The sequence below is a fragment of the Penicillium daleae genome (assembly GCF_028827525.1).
Source record: "Penicillium daleae strain IBT 16125 chromosome Unknown utg000009l_segment0_segment0, whole genome shotgun sequence".
In the NCBI taxonomy this organism is placed as follows: Eukaryota; Fungi; Ascomycota; class Eurotiomycetes; order Eurotiales; family Aspergillaceae; genus Penicillium; species Penicillium daleae.
The window spans coordinates 3,022,481-3,045,955 of record NW_026623157.1 but is presented as its reverse complement, the minus strand read 5'-3'; the positions used below and the strand labels follow the sequence as shown (position 1 = coordinate 3,045,955).

At 51.5% G+C, this 23,475-nt stretch overlaps 7 protein-coding genes across 7 annotated transcripts; 4 read left to right on the top strand and 3 right to left on the bottom strand.

Moving 5' to 3' along the window:
• Positions 1-89: 89 nt before the first annotated feature.
• Positions 90-1,505, top strand: N7458_012250 (serine/threonine-protein phosphatase; the record flags this gene model as incomplete). The annotated part of the gene is made up of 3 exons (XM_056915632.1): positions 90-106; positions 169-1,450; positions 1,503-1,505. The coding sequence occupies 3 exons, from the start codon at positions 90-92 to the stop codon at positions 1,503-1,505; spliced, it is 1,302 nt and encodes a 433-aa protein (XP_056760386.1).
• A 437-nt stretch (positions 1,506-1,942) lies between these two features.
• N7458_012249 (putative C6 transcription factor (NirA)) lies at positions 1,943-4,766 on the bottom strand (the record flags this gene model as incomplete). The annotated part of the gene is made up of 5 exons (XM_056915631.1): positions 1,943-3,077; positions 3,137-3,505; positions 3,559-4,513; positions 4,571-4,625; positions 4,689-4,766. The coding sequence occupies 5 exons, from the start codon at positions 4,764-4,766 to the stop codon at positions 1,943-1,945; spliced, it is 2,592 nt and encodes an 863-aa protein (XP_056760385.1).
• A 2,614-nt stretch (positions 4,767-7,380) lies between these two features.
• N7458_012248 (uncharacterized protein) lies at positions 7,381-8,847 on the top strand (the record flags this gene model as incomplete). Its single annotated transcript, XM_056915630.1, has 1 exon — positions 7,381-8,847. The coding sequence occupies one exon, from the start codon at positions 7,381-7,383 to the stop codon at positions 8,845-8,847; it is 1,467 nt and encodes a 488-aa protein (XP_056760384.1).
• A 1,078-nt stretch (positions 8,848-9,925) lies between these two features.
• N7458_012247 (DNA ligase (ATP) DNL4) lies at positions 9,926-13,308 on the bottom strand (the record flags this gene model as incomplete). Its single annotated transcript, XM_056915629.1, has 7 exons — positions 9,926-9,945; positions 10,029-10,485; positions 10,538-10,643; positions 10,705-10,837; positions 10,893-11,024; positions 11,081-13,191; positions 13,247-13,308. 7 exons carry the CDS (start codon positions 13,306-13,308, stop codon positions 9,926-9,928), a joined length of 3,021 nt encoding a protein of 1,006 aa, XP_056760383.1.
• A 251-nt stretch (positions 13,309-13,559) lies between these two features.
• Positions 13,560-17,011, bottom strand: N7458_012246 (uncharacterized protein; the record flags this gene model as incomplete). Its single annotated transcript, XM_056915628.1, has 5 exons — positions 13,560-14,512; positions 14,567-14,711; positions 14,768-15,031; positions 15,082-16,654; positions 16,740-17,011. The coding sequence occupies 5 exons, from the start codon at positions 17,009-17,011 to the stop codon at positions 13,560-13,562; spliced, it is 3,207 nt and encodes a 1,068-aa protein (XP_056760382.1).
• An 867-nt stretch (positions 17,012-17,878) lies between these two features.
• On the top strand, positions 17,879-19,420 carry irs4 (the record flags this gene model as incomplete). The annotated part of the gene is made up of 1 exon (XM_056915627.1): positions 17,879-19,420. One exon carries the CDS (start codon positions 17,879-17,881, stop codon positions 19,418-19,420), a length of 1,542 nt encoding a protein of 513 aa, XP_056760381.1.
• Positions 19,421-20,648: 1,228 nt separating this feature from the next.
• Positions 20,649-23,417, top strand: N7458_012244 (uncharacterized protein; the record flags this gene model as incomplete). Its single annotated transcript, XM_056915626.1, has 9 exons — positions 20,649-20,864; positions 21,001-21,151; positions 21,209-21,410; positions 21,470-22,037; positions 22,100-22,138; positions 22,204-22,272; positions 22,333-22,592; positions 22,650-23,305; positions 23,368-23,417. 9 exons carry the CDS (start codon positions 20,649-20,651, stop codon positions 23,415-23,417), a joined length of 2,211 nt encoding a protein of 736 aa, XP_056760380.1.
• Between the last annotated feature and the right edge of the window lie 58 nt (positions 23,418-23,475).

Here is a 23,475-nt window from a genome sequence, read left to right as displayed (position 1 = left end):
GGGATCCCCCTCCAAACCCACTGCACCTCTCCTCCTCGTTCCCTGCCGCCTCTTCCTCTCCTCCCTCTCCCCTCCTCCCACTCGACAAGATGAGCGACCTAGACCGGTACGACGCGTTTGCCTCTCCCATACCTGCGAGATCTACTCTAACTGCTTTCTCTCCCACAGGGCGATCGAGCAGCTGCGGGCCTGCCGCCTGATCCCCGAATCTCAGGTCCGCGAACTGTGTTACAAAGCGCGCGAGCTCTTAATCGAAGAGGGCAACGTCGTCTCCGTCGATGCGCCGGTCACCATCTGCGGCGACATCCATGGCCAGTTCCACGATCTGATGGAACTATTCCGCGTGGGCGGCGACGTCCCGGATACTAATTACCTGTTTATGGGCGACTTTGTCGATCGCGGATTCTATTCGCTCGAGTCCTTCCTCCTGCTTCTCTGTCTCAAAGTCCGCTATCCCGATCGGATCACCCTCATTCGAGGAAACCATGAGTCGCGCCAGATTACTACGGTGTACGGATTCTATGACGAGTGTATTCGCAAGTACGGCAGCGCCAATGTTTGGCGATACTGCTGCGAAGTCTTCGACTATCTCGCGCTGGGCGCTATCGTCCTCGGCGCTAGCTCTGAACTGGAGCCGAGCGGCTCGGGCGTGAACAATATGACACAGTCTACGATGCCAGTTGACGATGGCGAGCTGGAAACTGAGGTTCTGAATTCGCGCGGAGAAGTCACAATGAGCACATACCGCCCGCGACAGCGCTCCTCCTCAGACGCATCCACAGACTCCCGAAATATCTCACCGCCACGCGATATATCCGCCGCGCCAGGCCAAACGGCCGCACCCGCTCGCACCGGTGCCCCCGGAACGGGCGCCAGTGGAGACGGTAATGGCAGTGCAACGACCAGCCGTACCGGTGCCGTGCTCTGTGTCCACGGCGGCTTGTCACCCCTTATCGACTCAGTAGATAAAATTCGGCTGATTGACCGGAAACAAGAAGTGCCCCATGAAGGTGCAATGTGCGATCTCCTCTGGTCAGACCCCGACGAGATCGAGGGATGGGGCTTGAGCCCGCGTGGTGCCGGGTTCCTGTTTGGCGGAGACATCGTCAAGCAGTTCAATCACCTCAATGGCCTATCTCTAGTAGCGCGTGCCCACCAGCTCGTCATGGAAGGATACAAGGAGATGTTCGACGGAGGTATTGTTACGGTGTGGTCTGCACCGAACTACTGCTATCGCTGTGGTAATGTGGCCGCTATCTTGGAGCTGGGCGAAGATACAAGCAGTGGTGGCACTGTTGCACGCAGCAACGGAGAATACGGACGCAGTAATGGTGTTGTGGGCGCAGATAATACGGTCGTCAGTCCTGGGAGGAGATACCGCGTTTTCGAGGCCGCAGCGCAGGATACTAGGGGTATGCCTGCGAAGAAGCCCGTCGCTGATTATTTCCTGGTAAGATCGAGTTGCCCCAAGTGCAATGAACTCAAACTAATTTCTCTAATAGTGATACCAATACATGCATTCTGTCGTCTCTTCCTCGCTATACGGTTCTCAGAAGCTTTTCGATTCCCTTAGCATATTGTGCCTTGGTGTTTATGTCTTTGTTGCAACCCTAATGATCAACCATGACGGATACTTGACTCTTAGAAATTCAGAGTATTTTCAATTCTACTTCGCCTCTCTTTTATCAACTTAATTGTACCCGTACGTATATCATATAAGCCTCACCAACGCGACACTATAAACCAACTCCCGAGATGTAAGTCACGAAAAAAACAGCCTCCCAATTTCTGGTATCATAAAACAATCAAGTCATCAACAGAAATACAAGGCGAACACAAAAAGTAAGTCAAGAAAAGACATTGAACATCGCACTCGGAAAAAAGTTTAAACCAGTATTGATAAAAAAACACATATATCAAGAAGGTGATCGTAGATCATAGATCATTTCCATGGCTCGTCATAACCGGACGTGGCGTTCTCCGCTACGAGCCCGATATTATTCATCTCCACTGTGGCCTGTGGTTGACGACTCGAGACGGACGAAGAACTAGGTTGCTGAGCCATTGCCATGGCATAAGCGTGATTACCGTCATACTGCATAGCAGGCGTGGGCACCGACATCTCAGGGCTCCAGGGCCCGGGCCAGTTCTCAACGCCGATTGCATTGCGCGACCACCAGTCTTGGCTTTCCTCGACAAGGTGCTCTGTGCCCTCGAATCCGGAGACGGTCGAGTTCGAGCGCGGTGTGGTATTCTGGGCTGCGATCGGCGGACCTGAGGCGTCGTACCAGCCGGGTTGGTTTTGAGGCGCGGTGGATGATCCGGCGGAGGCGAGATTCGGTATCTGGAAAAGAGGTCGGAGGTATGTTGGTTCGGGGGGTGCGAACTCTGAGCGCTGAGCTAGGGCGCTTGGGATGCTGCGCGCTGCAGGCATTGCTGTCATTGCCGAGGGCATGGTGGCAGCCGGGTTCCTGGATGGGGCTACCATGTTGATGGGAGGGTTGGGTGCAATGGTCTCGGCTGAAGGTGCGATTGGTCGAACCTGATTGTTGGTTGGGGAGGTGGAATATCGGCTCGGGCTGGTCACTGAGGATTGGAAATTGCCGTGGGTAATCTGGGAATCATCGGATGTAGAGGGCGAAGCTACTTGGTCCCAGGATCCCCACGAGCCCCATTTCACATGGGTTCGCTCAAAGATAGTGGTTGCCTCTGGTGGTAGCTCGACTTGCCACTTGCTGGCCGAAATGTCGAGGATGCGTAATGTACGACGAGCGCATAGCCAACCCTCAGCCATCTCTTCGAGGTTCCGTAGACCGTGGATGATATCTCGTTGGGCGTTCTTCTCTGGGAGATTGAGGAGATGAATGGTACAAGCAGTGTGTGCAATATATACGACAATGTTGACAATCTGTTTCAATCCGTATGTTCGTTTGTACATTCTCATCAATTTCGAAATGGCCGAGGCAGCCTGGGTACATATTTTGCGCGGTGAGACGTGGGATGGAAGAGGTGTGTTGCTGCGGGTATATTTTAAGAAAGGTCGGTAGAGATGGATGAGGAGAAGTTGGTTGAACATGCTGCCATAACGTTAGCTAATGCCGCAAATGACGTTCACCACCAATGCGGGCTTACTTACTGCATGACAAGTACCTGGGGTAACTGGCCTTCTCTCGGGTCCAGTTCTTTTGGAAGCTCCTTTTTCCATGCCTCGAGACGAGTATGGACATCACTCAATCTCTTCAGCTCCAAGTGCTTCTGTTGAGTTTTCTCTAATTCAGCAGGATGGTAGAAGAAGACCAGTAGATCACTGCTAATTTCACACAGTTTCGAAATCTGGAACGCTACTGTCCTCGTTCTAGACGGCTGTGTGTGGTCATGACCCACGCCGGCATCTGTATAGGGAGACCAAAGCTCGCCTTCTTCTCTGGGTAGCACGTCAAATTTGGAAACATTTGTGTTAGATGAAGAAAGTTGTGGTTGACGACCAAGGTAATTTGACCAGCACCTGCTATTTGTTAGACACCGGGGTATTGAGAACGAGGGTTCAATAGTACATACTTGTCAACGAGGTGGCAGCCCCAGAAGGTGATTCGTCGTGCATCAACTTCCTCCTCGCTTAGGTTGTGGGACCCCATGTTCTTCGCGTCGACATTCAATCCCAGATCGAAGGCCATGCGGAAGCTCAGACCACTGTAAACCCAGCCTTTGCCCTCTCGACCACAACCGGCTTCGCGGACAGACATGAGGGCAAATGCTTGGACGGTGCAGAGCTTGGCGTTCTCGTGCTCATCATTTTCCAGGATCAAGCGCTTAGCTTCTTTGAAGAAATGATTCCCCGCCGTATTGGGGTTCACCGAGTCTGCAAATGCCCCTCTCCATGAGCTGAAATGACAGCCAAGTGCTAGCATGGCGTTAACCAATAGTGGGGAGCAGTATGGGCTAGAGACACCCCGGATATAATCCCGGTAGAACAGGTCTTTGGCGAGAAGAGTGAAGAAGGGATAGTGCCATGTAAAGTACATGGTCAGGAGATGGCTTATCAGCGAGTCATCTTCGGTGACCTGAGTCCATCGCCGGACTGGTTGCGAGTCATTGAGGGCAGGAGAATCGGTGGTCGACTCAGACTCCTGTATCTCCGAGCCCGGCGGAAGGAAAATGAGATTGGACGTGCCGCCAATGAACTTGCGAGTCCCATCAAGTACGAGTTCGCTCATTTTACCGGATAGCTCAGATTCGAACTGGTCAACCCCAGCAGTTTCATCGTTTGACTCTCTGCCGGCGTCAGCAGATGCGGCAGCGAGAAGTCCTTTCTCTCGAGCAATGACCGATTTGGCAACATCTTCCAGATCATCACAGGAACGAATCTGGCGGACCAAATCGAAGGCATCGTCTTCTTCATAGTTTAATAGTGCTTGTATCAAAGTTTGCAGTGTCGTGTGTCGAGTGCGAAGAGTATCAGCATCTTTCTTGTATACTCCTTTACGTCGATGATCGGAGTTTGGATCATAAACACCTAAAGAACGGTCAACTATGTTTTTCAATATAAAATTTGATAGCAAGGGTTACGCACATGGTGTATGATACACCGAGGAACATGCTGCACAGCTGGGCAGATTGCCATCACACTAAGAAGATGATCAGTCCGACCAATTCATATCCAGGCTTCTCAACACCGCTGGCTGGCTTACTTTGGACTTCCTCCGGCGACAGGCTATGCAAGCAGTACTCACACAGCGCCTTTTGGGCGCGCCTCGCTCTGCAGACATGGGAGTCGACTCCTGCGATAGGTGGGGTTCGAAATAGGTTGGAGGTGCTTTCTCCGCGGACGATTACTCCACGTCTTTAGCCTCGTGTCCACCGGTCAATGGTCCAGATTTCAGAGGCCGTGGGACATAGTCTGCCCATTGTACAAATCCCGAAAAAGTCGAGTAAGATAGGCAGGGTTCCACGGCCAGAAAGAAATGGGAGGAGGAAACAAGCGGAGATAAGTGGCCACACCCGCAATAGCTGATTACTAGCTATGGAAGGCGTTAAGTGTCCCCGGCGAGAAGAGCTCCGAGCTAATGGGTCGTTACTTGGGAACCAGTGAATCTGGGCCCTGGCGCAATCCGGGTCCCCCAGGTGTTCTTGGTGCGGTTCTATACACTCCGCCAGCAGTGCAAGTGGGTTGGAAATTTAGAACCCGGCGGGACACCCCACACGGGAGGCGGGGAGGGGTTTTGGATGATGAGATGGCAGGGGATTCCTCAAGAAAGCAGAGCGATAGCGATGAAAATACACCGGAGATGATTGGATCCAGCAGGGAGATTGCAGATGGGGGTTTATCGCCGGCTTCTGTCTGGCTGCCCTCTTCCGCAATTCAGCATCGGTTTTGGGCGGAGGGTGATCGCTGACTCAGCCATTATTTGATTTGGAAGCTGGAGCTCACGTGCCATCACATGATGGCTTAGTACACTGTGGAAGGACCCGAGAGATCTATCATGGAGTATGGAATATAGTCAACTAGAGACTGGAAAACTTGGAGGGAATATAGTTTAGAGGAAGAGGAAAGGTCGATCATGGGTAATTAACATATTATGGCCCGGCGAGGGATCTGAAGGAAATACAGGACGGAGTACCTCTCTTCACTGTACTGGGTAGATACCCAATAAGCGATCACGATCACCCCAACACATCGAGTTTCACCGCCAGGCGCTCGCGCATATATTGTATTTTGTATGTGTGGTGGAGAGAAACCAAGAAGGCCAAGAAGGGTTCGGGATTTCAGGCCCAACGCTGTATGTAAGTAGGTAATCACATTACCGCAGAAGCAGAGGCAAAAGCAAACAAATAGGAAAACAATAAAAAGGGGGGACTTGAGACTCAGCAAATAATAACATGCTGGATAATAATACTCCCAAGTAGTATACACCGCAAGTGTGCTCGCTTAGGCAGCTCCACTGGCCACGTCTCTCTCTTCGTCTTGACTTTTTGAGACGTCTGCAGCCACCCGCGACCCGACTGGTTCATGCGATCGCAGTAAGGCCGGCGACTCCCGAGATGTTTGCGATTGGCCCTCGGATAGTCCGGCCACACTCGATGATTATTATCAAAGCAAGAAGAATCATCGCATGGATCTAGTATGTCGACTATTTACCTTTTATTTCCCCTTTCTTTGGTGTTACAGGGTGATTATCTTTTGGCAGAAAATATGAATGAGCTTGGCGGTCATGGCTATCTGCAGGCACCACACTAAAACCCAACCTTAAACGGCCCACCCGGCGGAGTCGGAGCGGATCCCAGCACGCGACTGGAGGGGTCTTGGTCAGATAATTGGTGTCATAGTATTTGTCGGGTGGATTAAGGATTGCTGAGAAGAATCGGGGAACCAGCTGACTGCAAAGGTAGACAAATTTTCAGAGCGTTGCAACTTCCAGTCGAGGAGCCTTATTTAATTCGATATCAGAAAAGATAGATCGTAGTGATAGGTCACGAGTCGAACGTGACCTGGACCGAGTCACGGACGGAAAATACCACCAGGGTCCAATCTTATTCTTGAGCATTTCATAATGTACACTCCCTCCTCATCTTCAACCTCCAGTTTGTGTGTCCTCCGTAATGAACTCTGGAGTAAAGGAAAACAAAAAAGGAGAAGCGGATTAGTCCGATCTCAGGGCTTTGCTTCGATGACTCCACCAGTCGAACATTCCACCCCGACGGAAGACAAACAGAAGAAACTCCCAGAACGGCACGAATACCACCTTAAAACTCGCGCTAAACCTAAAAAAGGCAGGCCCATCCCTTTCCCGTCCCGAAAGTAATCATAATGTGAATTGCGGGACAAGATTAATTACAATACTGTACTGATACCGGAACTCGGGAGCCCGCCCCTGTCGTTGTTCGCCCAATCGAAGAATGCCGCCCCATAATTATCAGAATTACTGAACAATCCCACAATCTCAGCCACTGAGACAATCTCATAATTACCGTCACACGCGTACCTGCCCAATACATTCTTACGCCGCTTATCATCCGTCATCTCACTGAGATCACCACTTGCTTATCTTTCCCTCCCTTTCCCTCCTGCCTTCGTCAACTCCTCTTTCCCCTACGACTACACCTGGGAACTCCCTCGAGTCCCTGTTTCGAACTTTTCCTCACCGATCTTCAGTACCAATCCTACCGTCTACATCCCTCCTGCCGACACAATCTCTCACCCACACACACATTCCGTCCGCTAAACACCAGTTCACCCATACTGGTATATCTCCCGACATCAGTCCCGGGAGACACCCCGATCGTCATTTCTCCTACCCATGTATCTCGTCCAGACGCTCGACCAGAGTGCCTCCTCCGGCCAAGGCTATACAGGAAACTACCAGACTGGCATGATCCGTTAAGATGATGGTCCCGAGAGCCTTTCTCTTTACCTCAGCACCGCCCCAGAAAGCCATGCCGCCTTATGGCCTGAAAGACCACCACCCCTCCTCATTAGCCTTGGACCGACAAGGCCATCAATTCACCAAACATGCCGACCTCCCTGGCTCGACTATGACCACCCCGGTAGTAATCCCACCAAAACGTGGCTCACGTACCCCGGTGCACCGAGAGGCACGGTCCCGTACCCCATACAAACCCCCGGTCTCGTCTCGCAGATCCTCCTCGTCATCCTCTTCAAATGACCGTCTTTTACCGCTGTCAGTTGCCTCCATGTTGGACGCAACGGCGATTCCTGTACCACGCCGGTCGTGGTCCACCCGGAGGCCTCGGAAACTCCCGCGAGGCAACCACGTGGAAGAGTTTAGTCGGATGATGCAGGAAGGCCTCAAGTCGAAGGAAGACTATCTGATGGGCGGTACAATCAACTCACCTCTGGATATCTTATTGAGCCCGCCGGAGGAAGAGAACGAAAAGTATGCAACCACCACCGAGTCTGAGATGGAATGCCCGTTCTCCGTTCGCTCGGTCTCAAGCGACTCCATGCCATCCTTGGAGCCTGATATGGACTCTCCTCTTGGCTCACCTCAACCGCCGACACCCGGCAGTCATAAGAGCCCGTCTGAGAGGCGGCCGTTGCGATATTCACCCGCAGAAGACTGTGCTCTAGATCATCCTCTACTTGAGTCAGACATGGATGACTGTGAGATTGTGATGTTTGAGAGTTATCCCGAGCCGACCATTGAAGATACAGTTCCGTCAAACCGTACTGCATCCTCTCGATCATTCCCTAGTTTGAGATCGTCTTTCAAGTCGAATCTCACAGCGTCCCTCCGAGCCATCAAATTTGCCGCTCAGTCGGTTTCAACCTTTACCACGCCTTCTGTCCAACCAGAGGACTTCCTCACGCGGTCACTGTTCACAATCACCCCCGAAATGACCGATGACCGTCGTCCACCCCCTATGCAAGAACCACCATCTCCGGCTTTGCGACGTTACTTGAACCCTACCCCTATCTCTCCAGCCGAGATGTGCGTCTACCATGATCACCCTCATGACAAGTCCGAGGTGAACAGTACCTGTGCTGTCTCTATCCAAATGCAAACCTATCGCCGTTCTCGCGGCCGCGGCAACCGGCGCAGCCACTTCCACGTCGTTGCACCCAAAAATCGCGATCAGTACCATACGTTCGACCCGGAGGTACCGCCGATGTCGCGCCAGCGTGAACCCCGCGAGAACTGCGACTTCCTTCGCATGGTTGTTCTCGAGATGAACATGCGGCGCAGTGGCAAGCTCCGCGAGGATATTCCCACGCGAGCACGCATTATGCTCCCCCCTCGCAAGAGCAATCCCTATCGCTTGTCCGGGGACTACGAAGATGGGGACGACAACGACGCAGTTCCTGCCCGATGGGTGGGCATTTCAGCTTGAACCGCCACCACGGTGGACGGCAACCCCTTGGGAGAAGCCCATTCGGCAGCGCCGGGCGCAGCCGCTGTCAGGCTTTCCGTACATATCACATGACATCATTTTTCTATTTCTGATTACACCAGCGCGGCGTTGGATTCGGATACAAGTGTCCCAGCTTGACACCATTTTCCTTTCTCTTTTCTTGTGACATACCCCGCCTTGAACTTTTTTAACGGCCTTACGCCTAGCTATTTTTTCCTTTCCGGAACTTAGTTCCCAGAGGATATATCCATATATCCCCCACCAGATCAAACAAATCCCAAAACATTTCAAACCATACAATCCCATTATGCTTTATTAGTCTGGTACCGGTATTACTTAGTGCGCTCTCGAGCCGCCCAAGTCCGGTGGTGGTGGTCTCTTCCCCGCTGCATCGTGATATCATCCCCGAGATCACCTCCCCACGTTGATCGGTTGGCCTCAAACCCCGCCTGAGCGTTTTCCTCCCCCCCCCCCCCCCCCTGCTCCTTGGTGCAGTAGCGCAACGATTATTAGTATTCGTGGCATTTTAATATTAATGTGTGCCGTGAGCGAGTGAAGAAGCGATAGAAATGATCTCGATCGCAAGATCGACTACTCCATTCTGTTTGGTGAGTGTGGAAAATGTTTCCTATGACGACGTCATCTTGTAAATAGGTAATGGGTCGATCTGGGTGTTTTCCTTTCTGGCCATTCTTTTATTACGGTTGTTGTCGTAATTTTGTACTGCATCTGTGTATTCTTTTTGTACTTGATGACTTATCCTATACGGGGCATTTTCCTGGATGGATGGTTTAGCAGATGTTGGATTGTGCATGGCCTTGCTATCATTGGTGTCCTGGTATGACGACGACGTAGAAAGTCAGTCGTAAGAATTACAGCCGCTTCGGCGTGCTCTCAATGAAACCTGATCTCTAAAGATCCTCACTCATCTTTCATAAGAGCTCACGCATCAGCTGGCTTAATTACAATGAATGCTTTTCTTTCGAAAATGTTTGATAAAGACGGGATATATCATTCTACTACTAGACTCGAGACCTCAAACGGGCCGATTACCATCTCATCGCGGTACCTGGAATCCTATCACATAGATGTCAGCGGCATGACACAAGTGGAATTGCGGAGAGAAGAATAAATGTAGTAAAGCAAACATGAGGACTTACTCTCTTCATCCAACAGTGTCCCATGCTTCCAGCTCTCCTCCACCCAACCCAAACTCACAATATGAGGTATCTTCTTCCGCGAACCCGCCGCCAATGACTTTCTCAACGAGCTGATCTCCGCCGAGGAAACCTTTTCCGTATTGACAAGGACATGGGTGACACCAGGGGCTTTCAGGGAAGAGACGGTACCGGCTCCTCCAAACTGTGCCGTATTGAGTGCGATCGTTAGACGGATATCTTCCATCGTAGAGCTTGATGAATCTGAATCGCTGGCCGCGTCGCCGTTGACTTGGGAACTTGAGGGGAAGAAGAATGTCAGACCGCGGAAGAGCCATCCACAGGGCGCTGTGTAGCCTGAGTGGACCTTGTCTTGAATATGGGTCTCGATCTTCTGCATTGAATGAGGATCCAGGGGTCTCTGTGTTTGCTCCTCTGTTTTCTGCATTTGCTCGAGAATCTGCCAACACGATTAGTGGGTTGCAGGGGCTATGGAATTTCCGATGATGTACCTCTGTGAGTTCCTCAACCGTGGTGTCACGAGCATAGCTGTCCATGAATTGATCAACGTTCGGCTTGATGTCTTCATATTGGTCTTCCATAGTGAAAAACATATGTCTGTATCAGTCCATAGAGTTAGTTCATGTCTACAGAGCCATGAAGGTTCATCAAGACGTACCTTGGCTCGAAAGGTAAGAGGAGGTCCGGTAGACCAGCATCTTTCTCATTTTGTTTCACGCAGTCAATCAGCCAAGACGGGCGAACAATGTTAGTCTGCCCGCTTTTCTGTATCGATGCCACCTTGACGGTTCCTGCAAAGGATCAATATGATGTCGCCTGAATTTCTTCACAATCGATGGCACTTACTGCGTTCAGCGATGCAAATCGTGTTTGGAACAGCCGTGTTTGTCTGGTAGATCTTGCCTCCGTTGGCTTTGACAAGTTGTTCAAGCTCGGCCTTTGTCCTTTTCTCTGGAACAGTTGATTCTGTCATGACGACTACATCGACGCAGTTAGCAAATGAAATTGTGTGCGGGAGAGCTCGAAAGACAAACAAAAGTTGAGATGATCAAATATATGACCTGACGGTCCAAAGTATTGCACGTTCTCTTTCTCGTCGTATCCAGCGATGGTCAAAGGTTCCTTGACAGCCCTCTTCACACGCTTTTGCTTCCGAGAATTATCCACTGAGAACTCTTTTTCGCGATGTTCCTGTTCTGCATTCGACTTGAGATCCAAGAATTCTTGAATCGACAAGGCACTCTTCCAGTTCTTGTCTTTTCGCAGCTTCTTGAAGCGTGGAAAACGCAGTGTCAATCCCATGCGGAATTGATCACTCACAGATACCGAGGCTGCTTTAACGCATAGCACAACCGACTCTGAAGGTTTGATCCACATATCTGGTCTTTCGTGCTGAGCGTCTCCTCCCGCAAGCTCAATCAAGGCAGACGGGGGCTTCTTGGGATCCCATTCGTTCCACTTGCCATCTGTGTGATGGCGCACTTCCTGGTAGTCGGCAGCCGTGAAACCTCCGCCAACTTTGCAAAATGACCAGCATTTCATTGGATCTGAGCCCTGGGAAGAGTTCTGATCATCGACGCGAAGACCACACAGGAAGCTCGCTAGGTTACCTCCTCTATGACCGGAGCCATAGTATCCACCGATAACCACAAGATCGAGGGATTCACCGAATTCCGTCATGTATTCTGGCTTAACTTTCATCCAGTCATCGTGGCGCTCGTTCAACCGGTATGGTGAACGAGGGTTCTTCAATACCAGACCTTCTGAGGCCTCGGCTACAACTGTTCGCAGACATTTCTCAATATCTGCTACAGTAGTAGCTTCATGGTATTCGAGAATCTCGAAGCGGCGATGAACTGGGAGGACTGTCTTCTCCAATGCATTGCGACGGTCGCGAAGAGTGTACCTGGTAAGGTCGGTCCCATTAAGATATAGAATGTCAAAAACACGGAAGAGAGGCCTCGGTCCATCAGAAAATGGATTGCGCTGTTCCGCCAGGGCGGCAGTCTTCAATGTACCAAATGGAACAGGGGCATCTTGCTTTGGGTCCCATGTCACCATCTCGCCATCGAGAATGAGGCTCTGCACACCATCCGCAAAGGCATTTTCCAAATGTCTGGTTAAGGCTCCTTTCTCATCGTATATCCCTCCTCCATAGAGATATGTGTATTCTTTGGCTTTCCGTGACCAGAACCTGAACCTGCGACCGCCTGGAATCGACTCATCGGGGGCCATGTGAAGCTGCATACGCTCTCCGTCCATCTTCTCCTCAATCCAGAAGACCGGATCTTCCTCAGTTGGCCGCATCCGCGAAATCATTTTCTCAAACGAATGCATCTGGAACTGCGCCAACTGAGGCTGGAAGCACTGCATAAGCCCGATCCCACGATCTTCCGCCTCGAGCCGGATATTGGGATCGTGCAGCTCCCAGCAGACCCGGCGCAAGCTACTGGAGATACTGTAAAGATTTTCGGCATCGGGATGCCAAACGTTAAAGAGTGTACGCTCCGTAGCACCAACCTTCATCTGGCGAAGAATGATTCGAATGAGCCACGTCAATTCGTCCGGGTTCATGCGCCGGTAGAATTCTGCCAAAATGGGCACCTGCTGGTCCTCCTTGGACGCAGCGGAGAGCTCGTCCAGTTTCTTATTGACTTCTTCAATCGACATATCGCCTGGTTCTGTCCGCATAGGTCGCTTGGATATGACATCGTAACAGCGTCCGGCAAAGTCTCCCGCCATCCGCGCTGCAGAGACTCCTGGGAGCTTCCAGTTCAGCAGATTGGAAGCATCCTCGGATTCCTTGTTGATCTTCATGATTTTGACGAGCATCTTTCCAATGACCTTCTCTTTCATACCGTACATAGGTCGGTCTCTGTCCTTGTCTGGTAGAATTAACCGGAAGGCAGGGTAAATATCGTCCCCCACTTCCTTTCGCCATCGTGAAATGAACCGAGCGATGATGTCGCGTCGGAGTTCATACGGGTTCAAGCTCGTCGCACCCTTTCCATGAGGACCTGCCTTCCGTCTAGCCAAGCTAGGACCCTTTGGTTTCTTTCTGATATCACTGAGAGGATCGAAAAGGTTCAGATACAGATCATGGAATGGGAGTGTCGGGGCGCGATTATGCGGCCGATTCGGGTACCTGTGTTTTTGAGCGGTCAGTAGGGTTAACACGAGAGTGATTGATAAGCGAGTACTTTTCATCCAGGTCCTCCTCCTCAATTTGGGTGTTCTCTGGTACAATCTCGTCGGAATCCATGGTGTAAACAGTTGAAGATGTATGGAGGTGGAAGTTCCCCAGACGATTTTAGGCAGCTCCGCGATAAGATAACGAGCTCGGCGTGCACTGTGACATCACCCTTTCTGTACTGGCTAGTTATAAGCTATACAGTATCGCTATGGGTTTACAAGGTGTAACAGAATGGTATAAACATGGATTGAAAGATGTTGTACATTGAATTCTAAATTGGGGGTATTTCAGAATGATCTTCAAAGAAGTAAGAAAGTTTTTCAACAAGCATCCGTGTTTGGATTGCGGCTCTGTTCCCCTTGTGACACAAGATCCGCAAGACGAGTCAGAATCGAGACGAATTTCTTCGACTGACCCCAAGCAGTCAAACCCGAAAGAGTCTCACAGCCAACTCGCAAAATTCTCTCAGGGCCCTCGGGCGCACAAATATCTCCCACGCCCGTAACATTCCCTCTCATAGAGTGGCCTTCACGAACAAATAGCTGCACGAGCTCATCGTCACACGGCCGATCTAAATGGATAAAGCTTGGCTCCTGCAATGGCTCGTTTCGAGAAGCTTGAGTGTGCGGACTCGAGTCTTGGGGTGCGTGAGCATGGCAGGCCCCGTATGCCCAGAGGGTGAGAACTGCGAGGAATGCCGCGACTGGCTCATGAAATGCATTTGTAGAGTATCTCCTGACATGCCAGAGGGTCACTCCAGCATGGATCATCGACAGCCGAGCTTTGTACTGATCATGTTTAATCCAGCGCCAGATATACTGCCATTCAATGGCTTGATGTCTTTTGCTCCACCGTAGCTTGTCCGTCACGAGAGACGTTGCAAGCGAGCGAATCTCCCGGAACGGTGCCAACAGAACAAGTCGAGCGGCGTGGAGATGTAAAACGGTAGGATGTTCCAAGCCTGCAGCTTTGGCGATGGTGCTATTAGCCGTCCAGTGGAGGATATCCAAGCAATCGCAAGCGCTGTTGCGCCATTTAGAGTATGATGGGATTCCCGGGAGCCAAACAGAACCCGTGGGGATAGCAGTCTCCCGAGATTGCTTTTTCGCGGTTGGGTTCCAGAATGATAGAGGTCGGCGGAAGTAATCGCCCACTTCCCACATTCGATGGTACAGAGCGTGGATGAGCAGGATGTGACTGAATTCGCCAATACCACAGACAAGTCTCTTCTCAATATATAGGATATGTACGGAATCATAGAGCGATTCGTTCACTGCCAAAATTAGCGGATGACCTGATCTGATAGTAAGATTGGGGTAATCGGTACCGCTAGATTGGTTCCAAAGCTGCTTCCAATCTTCCATCGTGCTCGACTGCCAAAGTTTCTCATGCGCGGGCAATGCAGCTTGTCCGTCATCCAAGGAGAGGAGGGGTCGCTCATCAAGGTAATAAGCAAGCGTGCAATCCACAAGCTTTCATCCAATGATCAGCGTAATTCCAACTTCATTCTATTCCAGGCGAAGCTTACCCAGACACAGTAGCCAGTCCGCTTCCGAGTTTCATCATCGATCCATTTCTGCCATAAAACTTCTCCTGAGATCCTGCTTGATTCCTTCAATGGCTTGGAGGCGACCAGCAGCTTCTTATTTTGCACAAAGCTCACGAGTTCTTTGAAAGAGCTTAGAGCTAATAGCTTGTCTTTTTCAATCCCGCTGTGGAACAGTCCAAGACAGTTGAGCAGCATGGCCTGGAGCAGACTCAGAGGAGTCGATCCAGTTTGACGCTTTCCCTTCTATACACTATTAGTAAAGAAGAAGTTTATCCAAAGAGCGAAAGACTTACCTCGACGTGTATGGCCCTTCGGAGCATCTCATGAAAAGCAGCTGTGCACTGATCGGCATCATGGATACTAGAGCTATGACAGCCGATTGCTAGAATAGCCAAAGCCAGGATCCAATGGCACTGATTCACATCAAACGTGGGAACATGGAATATTGGGTAAACCGCCTGGAATGAATCAAAATAGCAGGCAATATATCGAGTGCATTCTTCCGGTCTTGGAAAGTTCTCGGTTTCGAACATTTCGAAGAACGGGTTATCATTTCGGCAGAGTAAGAGAAAATTGCGATATATTTCGTCGTAGGTTGTCGCTTCAATAGGTCGAATCGAACGGAGCACGTCTTCCGAGATATTCTCCAAATTAACCTCCTGTATGCCCGGGAAGCCGAATCGACGTGTGTTGTTTTCGCACACGGCTTGTCCCGTTGCGGTTGGCAGGTCGGTTGAGGAGGTAGACCAAGGGGTTTGTTTTTTTCTGTACCTCGGAAGCCTGGCGCCACCACCATCAACGTAGAAGTCGGCTGAACGCTTGCCAGAATCCACCGATTCCGCGTGCGGTGATGATTCACTCCCGACGTGCGAGTAGCGCCTCGGGCTTCCCATGTCAGTACCTAGAGAAAGAGGTCCGGACGGGGTATGGGTATTGTTTTCAGGAACCGATGAGCTTATATTGTCAGCGTTGATCACCGAAGGCTGCCAGAATCTTGGCCCATAGCTCTCCGGGAAGGTGCCTTGAGAGAAATGCTGTGGAACCCTGGAGGATTGGGATTGGTCATTTGTTGGGCCGGCAAAAAACTCATTCGGCAGCCAATTGATCGTAGAGAGCATCGATTGATCGAATATCGAGGGGTCAAAACCTAATGCCATTTCCGGGTTTCCGGTCATGTCGATATCCATATCAACTCCCGGGGCACTTATCCCAGCCTCGACCTCCCTCATTCCGGGAACGAGGTTGGCTGTAGTACCCACAGGGAGTATACCGGGATTTGAAAGTTCGCCATATCCCGGGTTGTACTCTCCATTCTGATAGACATTCGGCGGTAAGGTGGGGGCGTCGGCAGTGGGATTGGCAGATGGGGTATAGAGTTGAGGATTGGAAGGGCCTGCAACAGAACCCCGTCCTTCCGATGATTTGTTTTCCGATCGAGGATCTGTGGGGCTTGTAAAAGGGTGTATTGATGTCTTGGGTGAGCCTGGCGAATCATTTACTGCATTAATTGAGAATTGGCCGAGTTGATGGGAGGGAATATCGTGTGGATGAGCCACATTGTTTCCACTCGGCCGAGGTGACGAGATTCGAGGCGACTGGGGTTCTGACTCCAGAGGCTCCATAACTGACGGTCCCTTGAAACTTCCATTGCGTAGCCTTGCTTTAGACCTTCTCTCCGTCGGGTACTGACATTCGAGCGAGCGAGTATCGCAGCGTCCGCACGGCATGCCTCCGCTACATCGGACTCGGGCCGTCGCACAACTAAAGCATGCCCTGAATGTTTTAACGGTGATGCGATGCGGACGATCCTTTCCTCCTTCCCCTCCGGGGGTATGATGACTCAACTCATGCCGATGGAGGGTGTCGCTATATTCACCATTGTGCACGTTAGCATATTGCGAAGCTTGCTGCTGCCGCTTCGGCGCAGAAACGAAAAAAGAAGACCACCTACGTCCGGGAGAAGTGGCGGCCACATTGTGCGCACTCAAACGGCTTTTCCTTGGTATGACTGCGCAAATGGCGCTTCAGATGTTCCGGACGTCGAAAGGTGCTACTACACACAGAGCATTGCACCTGGCCAGCGCCTGCTCCTTGTTCCACTCGGTCTCCACTGGCGGAATGATTTGCGCCTTGCTCGCGATCCACCGAGTCCCTTGCGGGGGGATTTACGTCGGCTGTGAGATCGCCGTCGGCCGCATGGTCAGTCTCATTCTCCGAGAGCATGGCGGCTCCAGGGGGTGCATCCGGACACGATGCGGCATTTCCGAGACGACGAGGAATTCGATGCACCAAAAGGAGGGGAAGAGCCGAGGGACCTAGGGTTGGAGGGCTAGGGGGGCTACGTGACTATAAAGGTAAGAAATGTCTGATGTCCATTGCCAATTGGAGAGAGAGCGAGCGAGAGAGGGGGCAATTCGGGGATAATTTGGCCGGGGGCTCATCCACTTTTGGTCCAGAAAAGCTGGGCTTGTTGCGGAGAAGACACGGCGATTGGTTCTTGGGAGGATTTAAACGGGCCGGCTCGGTTAAATTTGGGGATGTTGGAAGAAGAATCTGGGGAAGAACAGGGTTGGGAAGTTGATTCTACTCCAGAGTAGAGTACTTCTAACAATCTGGTTAGGAATTGTGTGGTCCTATAGACCACTGACTGCTACTTGCACGGACTGATTGTACTCCATAGCCTGACAATACATCCATACGACCAAGGCCTCTCGGATAGTTGGATACTATGCTGAAGGTAAAACGGTAACTGGTTACTTTTAGGTGGCTCTATCCTAATGGAATATCCACAAGTAACCCGTGCTATGTATTGATCCTAATTAGCCTAGTATAAGAGGTCGTAGACCCATTCAACTAGGCCTATACTCCGTACTGTAGCTCCCCACTGTCCTACTTCGGCTGCACAGCTGAAGCTGACAAGGTGTCGTGCACGGTCGGCCTCCAAAGTGGGCCTGGGGCCAGCGTCATCTTTGTCGTTCTCATCAGCTGCAGTGCAACCTGGAGAGTTTAGACTTGGAGTCTTCCCCCATCCCTCCTATCCAACCCGCTCCTTTCCCTGACTTCCTCTCGCTGGATCGGAAGACGGGGGAAATGAACGGCGAGATCGCCGCCGCCAACCCGCGGTTGACTTCCCCGGCCTCCCGAGACAACTCCGCGCTGCTCGGCGCCACTATCGCCTTCTCGAACGCCAACCCATCATCCAATGTGGCCTCACCACCTTCCGCCGCAGCCAGAGCCGCAGTGGCCAGCACTTTGAATCGGCATGCCGAACGTCGCCTCGAAATGGAGTCTGATAACGGCCCCGAGGTGGGCTCCGTGAAGGAAAAGATCGGGCGGTTCACAGCCAACAACACCCTTCCGCCGCCCAGAGCCGTGTCGAGGGGACGAACAACGCCGCCATCCGTGTCGCCAGGGCAAATCGCAGCGCGTCTTGCTGTCGAGAGATCTCCTTCAAGGGTACAAGAAGCAACCGCCGCTGCCGCTGCCGCCAAGATCAGTGCTGCGCGCAGTGCAAGCAGAATGCAGTCCCAAGCAGCCGAGGAACGACGAGAGCTACGCTCACCCACTCCAATTCGACCCCGAGTCCTCACTAAACAGAACCCCGTGGACACCATGCTTCGAGATGATATGGCTACGTCCGAGCCCGAATTAGAGCCCGAATTCTACGAGAAACCCCCGTCCCTCCCACCTCGCGCAGCAAGTGTCCGTGTCCCAGCCCCCAGCCCCCATCTCTCTGTCAGCTCTCGAATGACCACAAGCTCTCTCAATGATTCCAAACCGAGACTTCCACTGCGGACTACCGCTTCGAGGGCGTCTATGCGAACCCCAGTTCTTACCGGCACTCCGTTCCTTCGCCCTTCCACGCCCAGTATAGCTTCAGTATCGGGTCTCTCGTACCATAGCAGCTCAAGCGCCACGAATGAGACGGGTGGCATAGATGAAGAAGCCCTCTCAAACGCGATTATCGCATCGTCCTTGGCATCCGCACGAGCATCTCCCGCGACAAAGCTACCCCCACCACCTCCCCCCTCACGACGAGGAGCGCAGTCCCGATCAATATTACAATTCGCACACTCGCCCCAGAGCGATCTATCACGGACACCGAGTCCATCCAAGGGCATGCCGATGACGCTCCGCAGCATTCCGAAGGCCGAGGAAGCCGACGCCCACCGCCGCCACAAGATGAACCTACTCCACAAACACCCCCACAAGCATCATGAGGGCGATCGCAAACGATGGAAGCGTGAAGTCACCGAGAAAGAGCGCAAACGCTACGAAGGCGTGTGGGCGTCCAATAAGGGACTGCTGATTCCACTTGACCGAAGGATACCCGGTCGTGGGCCGAACGGGACCGAGAAAGGGCCGCCCGCATCCGAAATGGTGTTGAATCTGGTGGTGCGAGAGATCTGGTCCCGCAGCCGACTGCCACCGGCGATGCTGGCGCAGGTGTGGGATCTGGTGGACAGCCAGCAGATTGGCCTTTTGACGAAAGAAGAATTCGTGGTTGGAATGTGGTTGATCGATCAGCAGCTGAAGGGTCACAAACTGCCCGTGAAGGTGCCCGACAACGTATGGGACAGCGTGCGGTATGTGACGGGCATTAAGCTTTCCTCCGCTGGGCCCAGAGGTTGAAGATCGACGCGTCGAGTCTTGTACGGCGTGGATATGACGGAACTCGGACGAGTACATATTGTTAGACTATATTTGGATTCATGTGCAGTGTGCGATGCACTTGACCATGCACTGTACCTTTGGCATGGAGTCTGATATCGGACTTTCTTCCCAAGTTGCTAGACTTGCTATAGTTGCTAGAGAACCCTGATGCGCAGGTCCGCAGTGGGGCTCTCGCAATGGGCTAATGAGTCTGACGAATCTGTTGAACACAGGTTGGGTATCTTCGAGAGGACTTATTTTCCTTATCCTGCAGTGCACTTGCGTCCTGATCCAGTAGAGCGATATACGGTACTTTGTTCCTTGTGCGGACCCGTACACATCCCACTTTGTGCATAACACGGACCAAAGGAATGTTATACATCTGCAGATTGTCCATAGCTACTCATTTAGTCAATGCAATTAGCTACAGAAGTAGCTAGTAGCTTTCTACAGTGGCCCCCTTCCCGACGACTCCACTTCCACAGCTGCCCAACAATGGACAAAGATACGCCGGGCAAGTCATCCATCCCGATCGATCTGCATCACCAGCAAAGATCTGAAGTCAGGGCTCACACCCAATGGCTCGGTTCCAGGGTTCTTGATGTATTTCTGAAGTAACAATGGCAGTGTGTGCATACTTGAGCTGGGACTTTTCAAGAAACTCGGCGAAAAGAACCCGCCACGTGACCCGAACGTGACAGGAACTTCTTCTTGGCCAAGGACAAGGCATTGAGAAGAAAGCCAAAAAAACGGAAGAAAAACATGCCACACTGAACTTCTCTTTGAGGCCGTCATTTCTGCCATGTCCGTCTCTATCTCTAGTAATCCGAGGCTCAACTTGAAAAGAAAACTTCCCCCCATACAGTGATAGTGACAAATTGGAAGCGGCCACCGTACCGCGAAGCAAATCCCGAATCTCCACGGCTCGGGATTTGGATCACGAACCATCAAGCAATCAGCGCACCGCTTGTATATCAGGGCTTTTCTTCACTTTCTCACTCGGGATTCTTCTGTGTCATCCGGGCTAAAATCCAACGACAAGCTATCAAAGAACAAGGCACCAGCCACCCCCTCCCCCCTGCCTTCTGGTCGCCAAACAAAAAGACAAAAAGAGGAAAAAGCAGCCAGCCCCAGATCCCGACAAAGAGGGCCTGGCGGGGGAGTTAGCGGAGGATCGCCCCATGCTATCCCGGCAGTGTGATTCGCCATGGTCGACACTTTTCAGAACGAGTCCGGGCTTGTCTCGACGGCGCCTCGGCCAATTCGCAAGAAATTCGCCAAACCGCCCGTCAAAGTAGCTTGTTTGCCTTGGTACGCCCTCAATGGCTCCCCGGCGACGTCGCTCAGTCGAGGATTTGTGCTAACGGTCATCCCTAGTCGCGCTTCCAGAACACGCTGTGGCGGGCAGGAACCTTGTTCCAATGTATGTCTTTGCAATCCTTTTTTTCGATTCCCAGCATCTCTCCTCTTGTTCTGGGCCACTTTATTCCTAGCGGTGGAGCTTGTGGCTCGCACAGATCCCGTCGGTAGATCGGACTACGTACTAATCCCTCTTTTAGTGTGTCGCCAAAGACCGAAAATGCTCGTATCTGCCCAGCAAACGGGGTGGGCCACGAAAGAAGAAGCAAAAGGCCTCGCCCTCTCCGGAAGAAGAGGCCCCGCATGAAGATGCACAGTATGCTGTGGATCCCTCCGCGGAGTTCGACGAACGTACGAATTGCCTGTCTAGCGATAATGCGCGTACCTGTGTCACTAACAATGCTATAGCGCCGGGGATGTTCACTCAAATCGACGTGCTGTCTCTACCGGGCGCTGGGTTGAGGCATATAGATTTCCCACAAGTGGGCTCTCTATTTCAGGGCTTCTATGCTGGAGATGAAAGTCCGTCTCATGTTCATATGGAGCCTATGCCGTCCCCCATGAGTACAACGTCATGTCTGGTGAGAACTTACGGGAGTGAACCAGAAATGTGAGTCCTACACTGTTCCTTTCAATCTCCATCCCGAGATTCTAACATGCACCGGCAAGTTTGAACGCCTATTATGATTTCATTCATTCATATTTCCCCATCTTGCCTCCCCGGGCATCGTCACAGTTTCAAGACCGCCCATTGCATTGTCCAGTCTCTCCTGGGCCGTCATCGGAGCCTCTTATGATGTATAGGCCTCGCTCGCCGCTGAGTCTGGCGATTTCAGCAATCCTGGCACTAATTCCACATCCTGATGATCCGGAACCATCTTCACCTGCGTCCGTTCTTCAGCGGAGGACGTACGCACATACATTTGCGCAACTAGCTAATTCAATCATCGAGACGGAATGTGATCTGGAGCTGTCCTCCACGGACCCTGGTCAAGCATTATCCAGTGCGCGGCCTTCAGTGAATCGAGAGAGGCTTCACCCTATGACTCCGGAAGATCTCGAGACTCTTCTAGCCCTGCTGATTCTCTCGGTATATGAGTACTCTCAAAGGGGAAATCTTCTCAAGATGAGATATCGCGCTGGCCAAGCTTTGGCGCTTGCTCTGGACAAGTCTCTTCATTCCTGCATGGACAACGATGAATGTTCTGAGGCTCGGCGAAGAGCTTGGTGGATGACGGTAAAAATTACCTTGTATTCTGCATCTTCTTCTTCATCTTGGCTAATTCTTTCATCTGATAGTACTATTGCGTCATTCAAGGCTCTATTGTGAGCACCACTGTGAGTACAATTGGCCCAAGGACAGACCCATTTTTCATCAATATTGATCTCTAATTGAGTGACAGCCCCCGACGATAGTCATCAATGACCCGCAATTTACGACTCCACACCCACGTTTCGAGTCGGATGCTGAGGTTTGTTCTCCTTCTGACCAAAATGCTTTAATTAAAATCACCGCTCTAACTTTTGTGCAGGGCTGGTCCATTCTTATCCAAGCACAACAAGTCTTGGTATCAGCGACTCAGTTCATCTCCGATCTGAACAAGAGTCTCACATCACAATCGGGTCTCCATTACATATTTGAACGCATGCAGCAACTCGATTCCTGGACAAACTCGGTGCTTGCGCAGACAGATATGCTTCCAATGGTTTCTCACGAGCCGGACTTTGACGATCGTCGCGAGACAATAACTGCTCAGAGCATACGGGCAATCTCCCGGATCAAGCTGTCAAGGTATGCACCGTCCTTTTGTTGTCTAACACAAGAAGCCATCCGCTAAGTCCACTCCAGTGCACAAATTAAAACTCATCGGTTCCGAGCATTCTCCGATATACCCATCTTCATCAAAAGACACTGCGACCTAACAGCCGCAAACGCAATCAACGCATCAACAGAGACAATCACAAAACCGACCATTCAAGGATCAACAATAAACAACGTCTCCTGCTCATGCAGTAATCTCGATCACTTCCAACGGGCTTCATCAACGGAATACATGACCCCATCCGACTCCTCAACTTCATCCGACATCCACCCATACATCCCCCAATACCCACAATACCCCTTTGCATCCGGTTTCCCATACAGCCCACAGCACTCTGCAAAGATTTGTCTGCAATCCGCACTCACTATTTCCCGCATGTTCGAGGCCTTGCCGTATCCCCAGCCACTGTCCGAAAACAGGCATCGGCAACAACATCAATCAGGACAACCCCTGCCTCGAACAATGCCCTCTTTTGCATGCTGTCTTATGCAAAGTAGCTATGCGATGTTCATGATTTTCTACAAGGCCCGTGTGGCGAAGCAACTATCGCCAGACGTGGAGAGTGTGCTTGCGAGTGATGCGACAGAACAGCTCGTGGAAGAGCTTAGACGGGGACTGGAGCGGATCATTGCGGCTGTTTCGAATTATTCGTTTGCTTTCGAGGCGTTGGATGGGATGCGAGGTTAGTATTTGCTTTCTTTTCCTGGTTCCCTGATTTGCGTTCTATTACTGACAATCTCGCAGACGAAATTCAGGGTGCATATCAAACGGCGTTCCCTTCTGCATCTGTTTAGCAGATGACTTTTTTTTTTTTCCTTCTGCATGTTTTGCGAAGAGGTTGCCTTCTTCTCA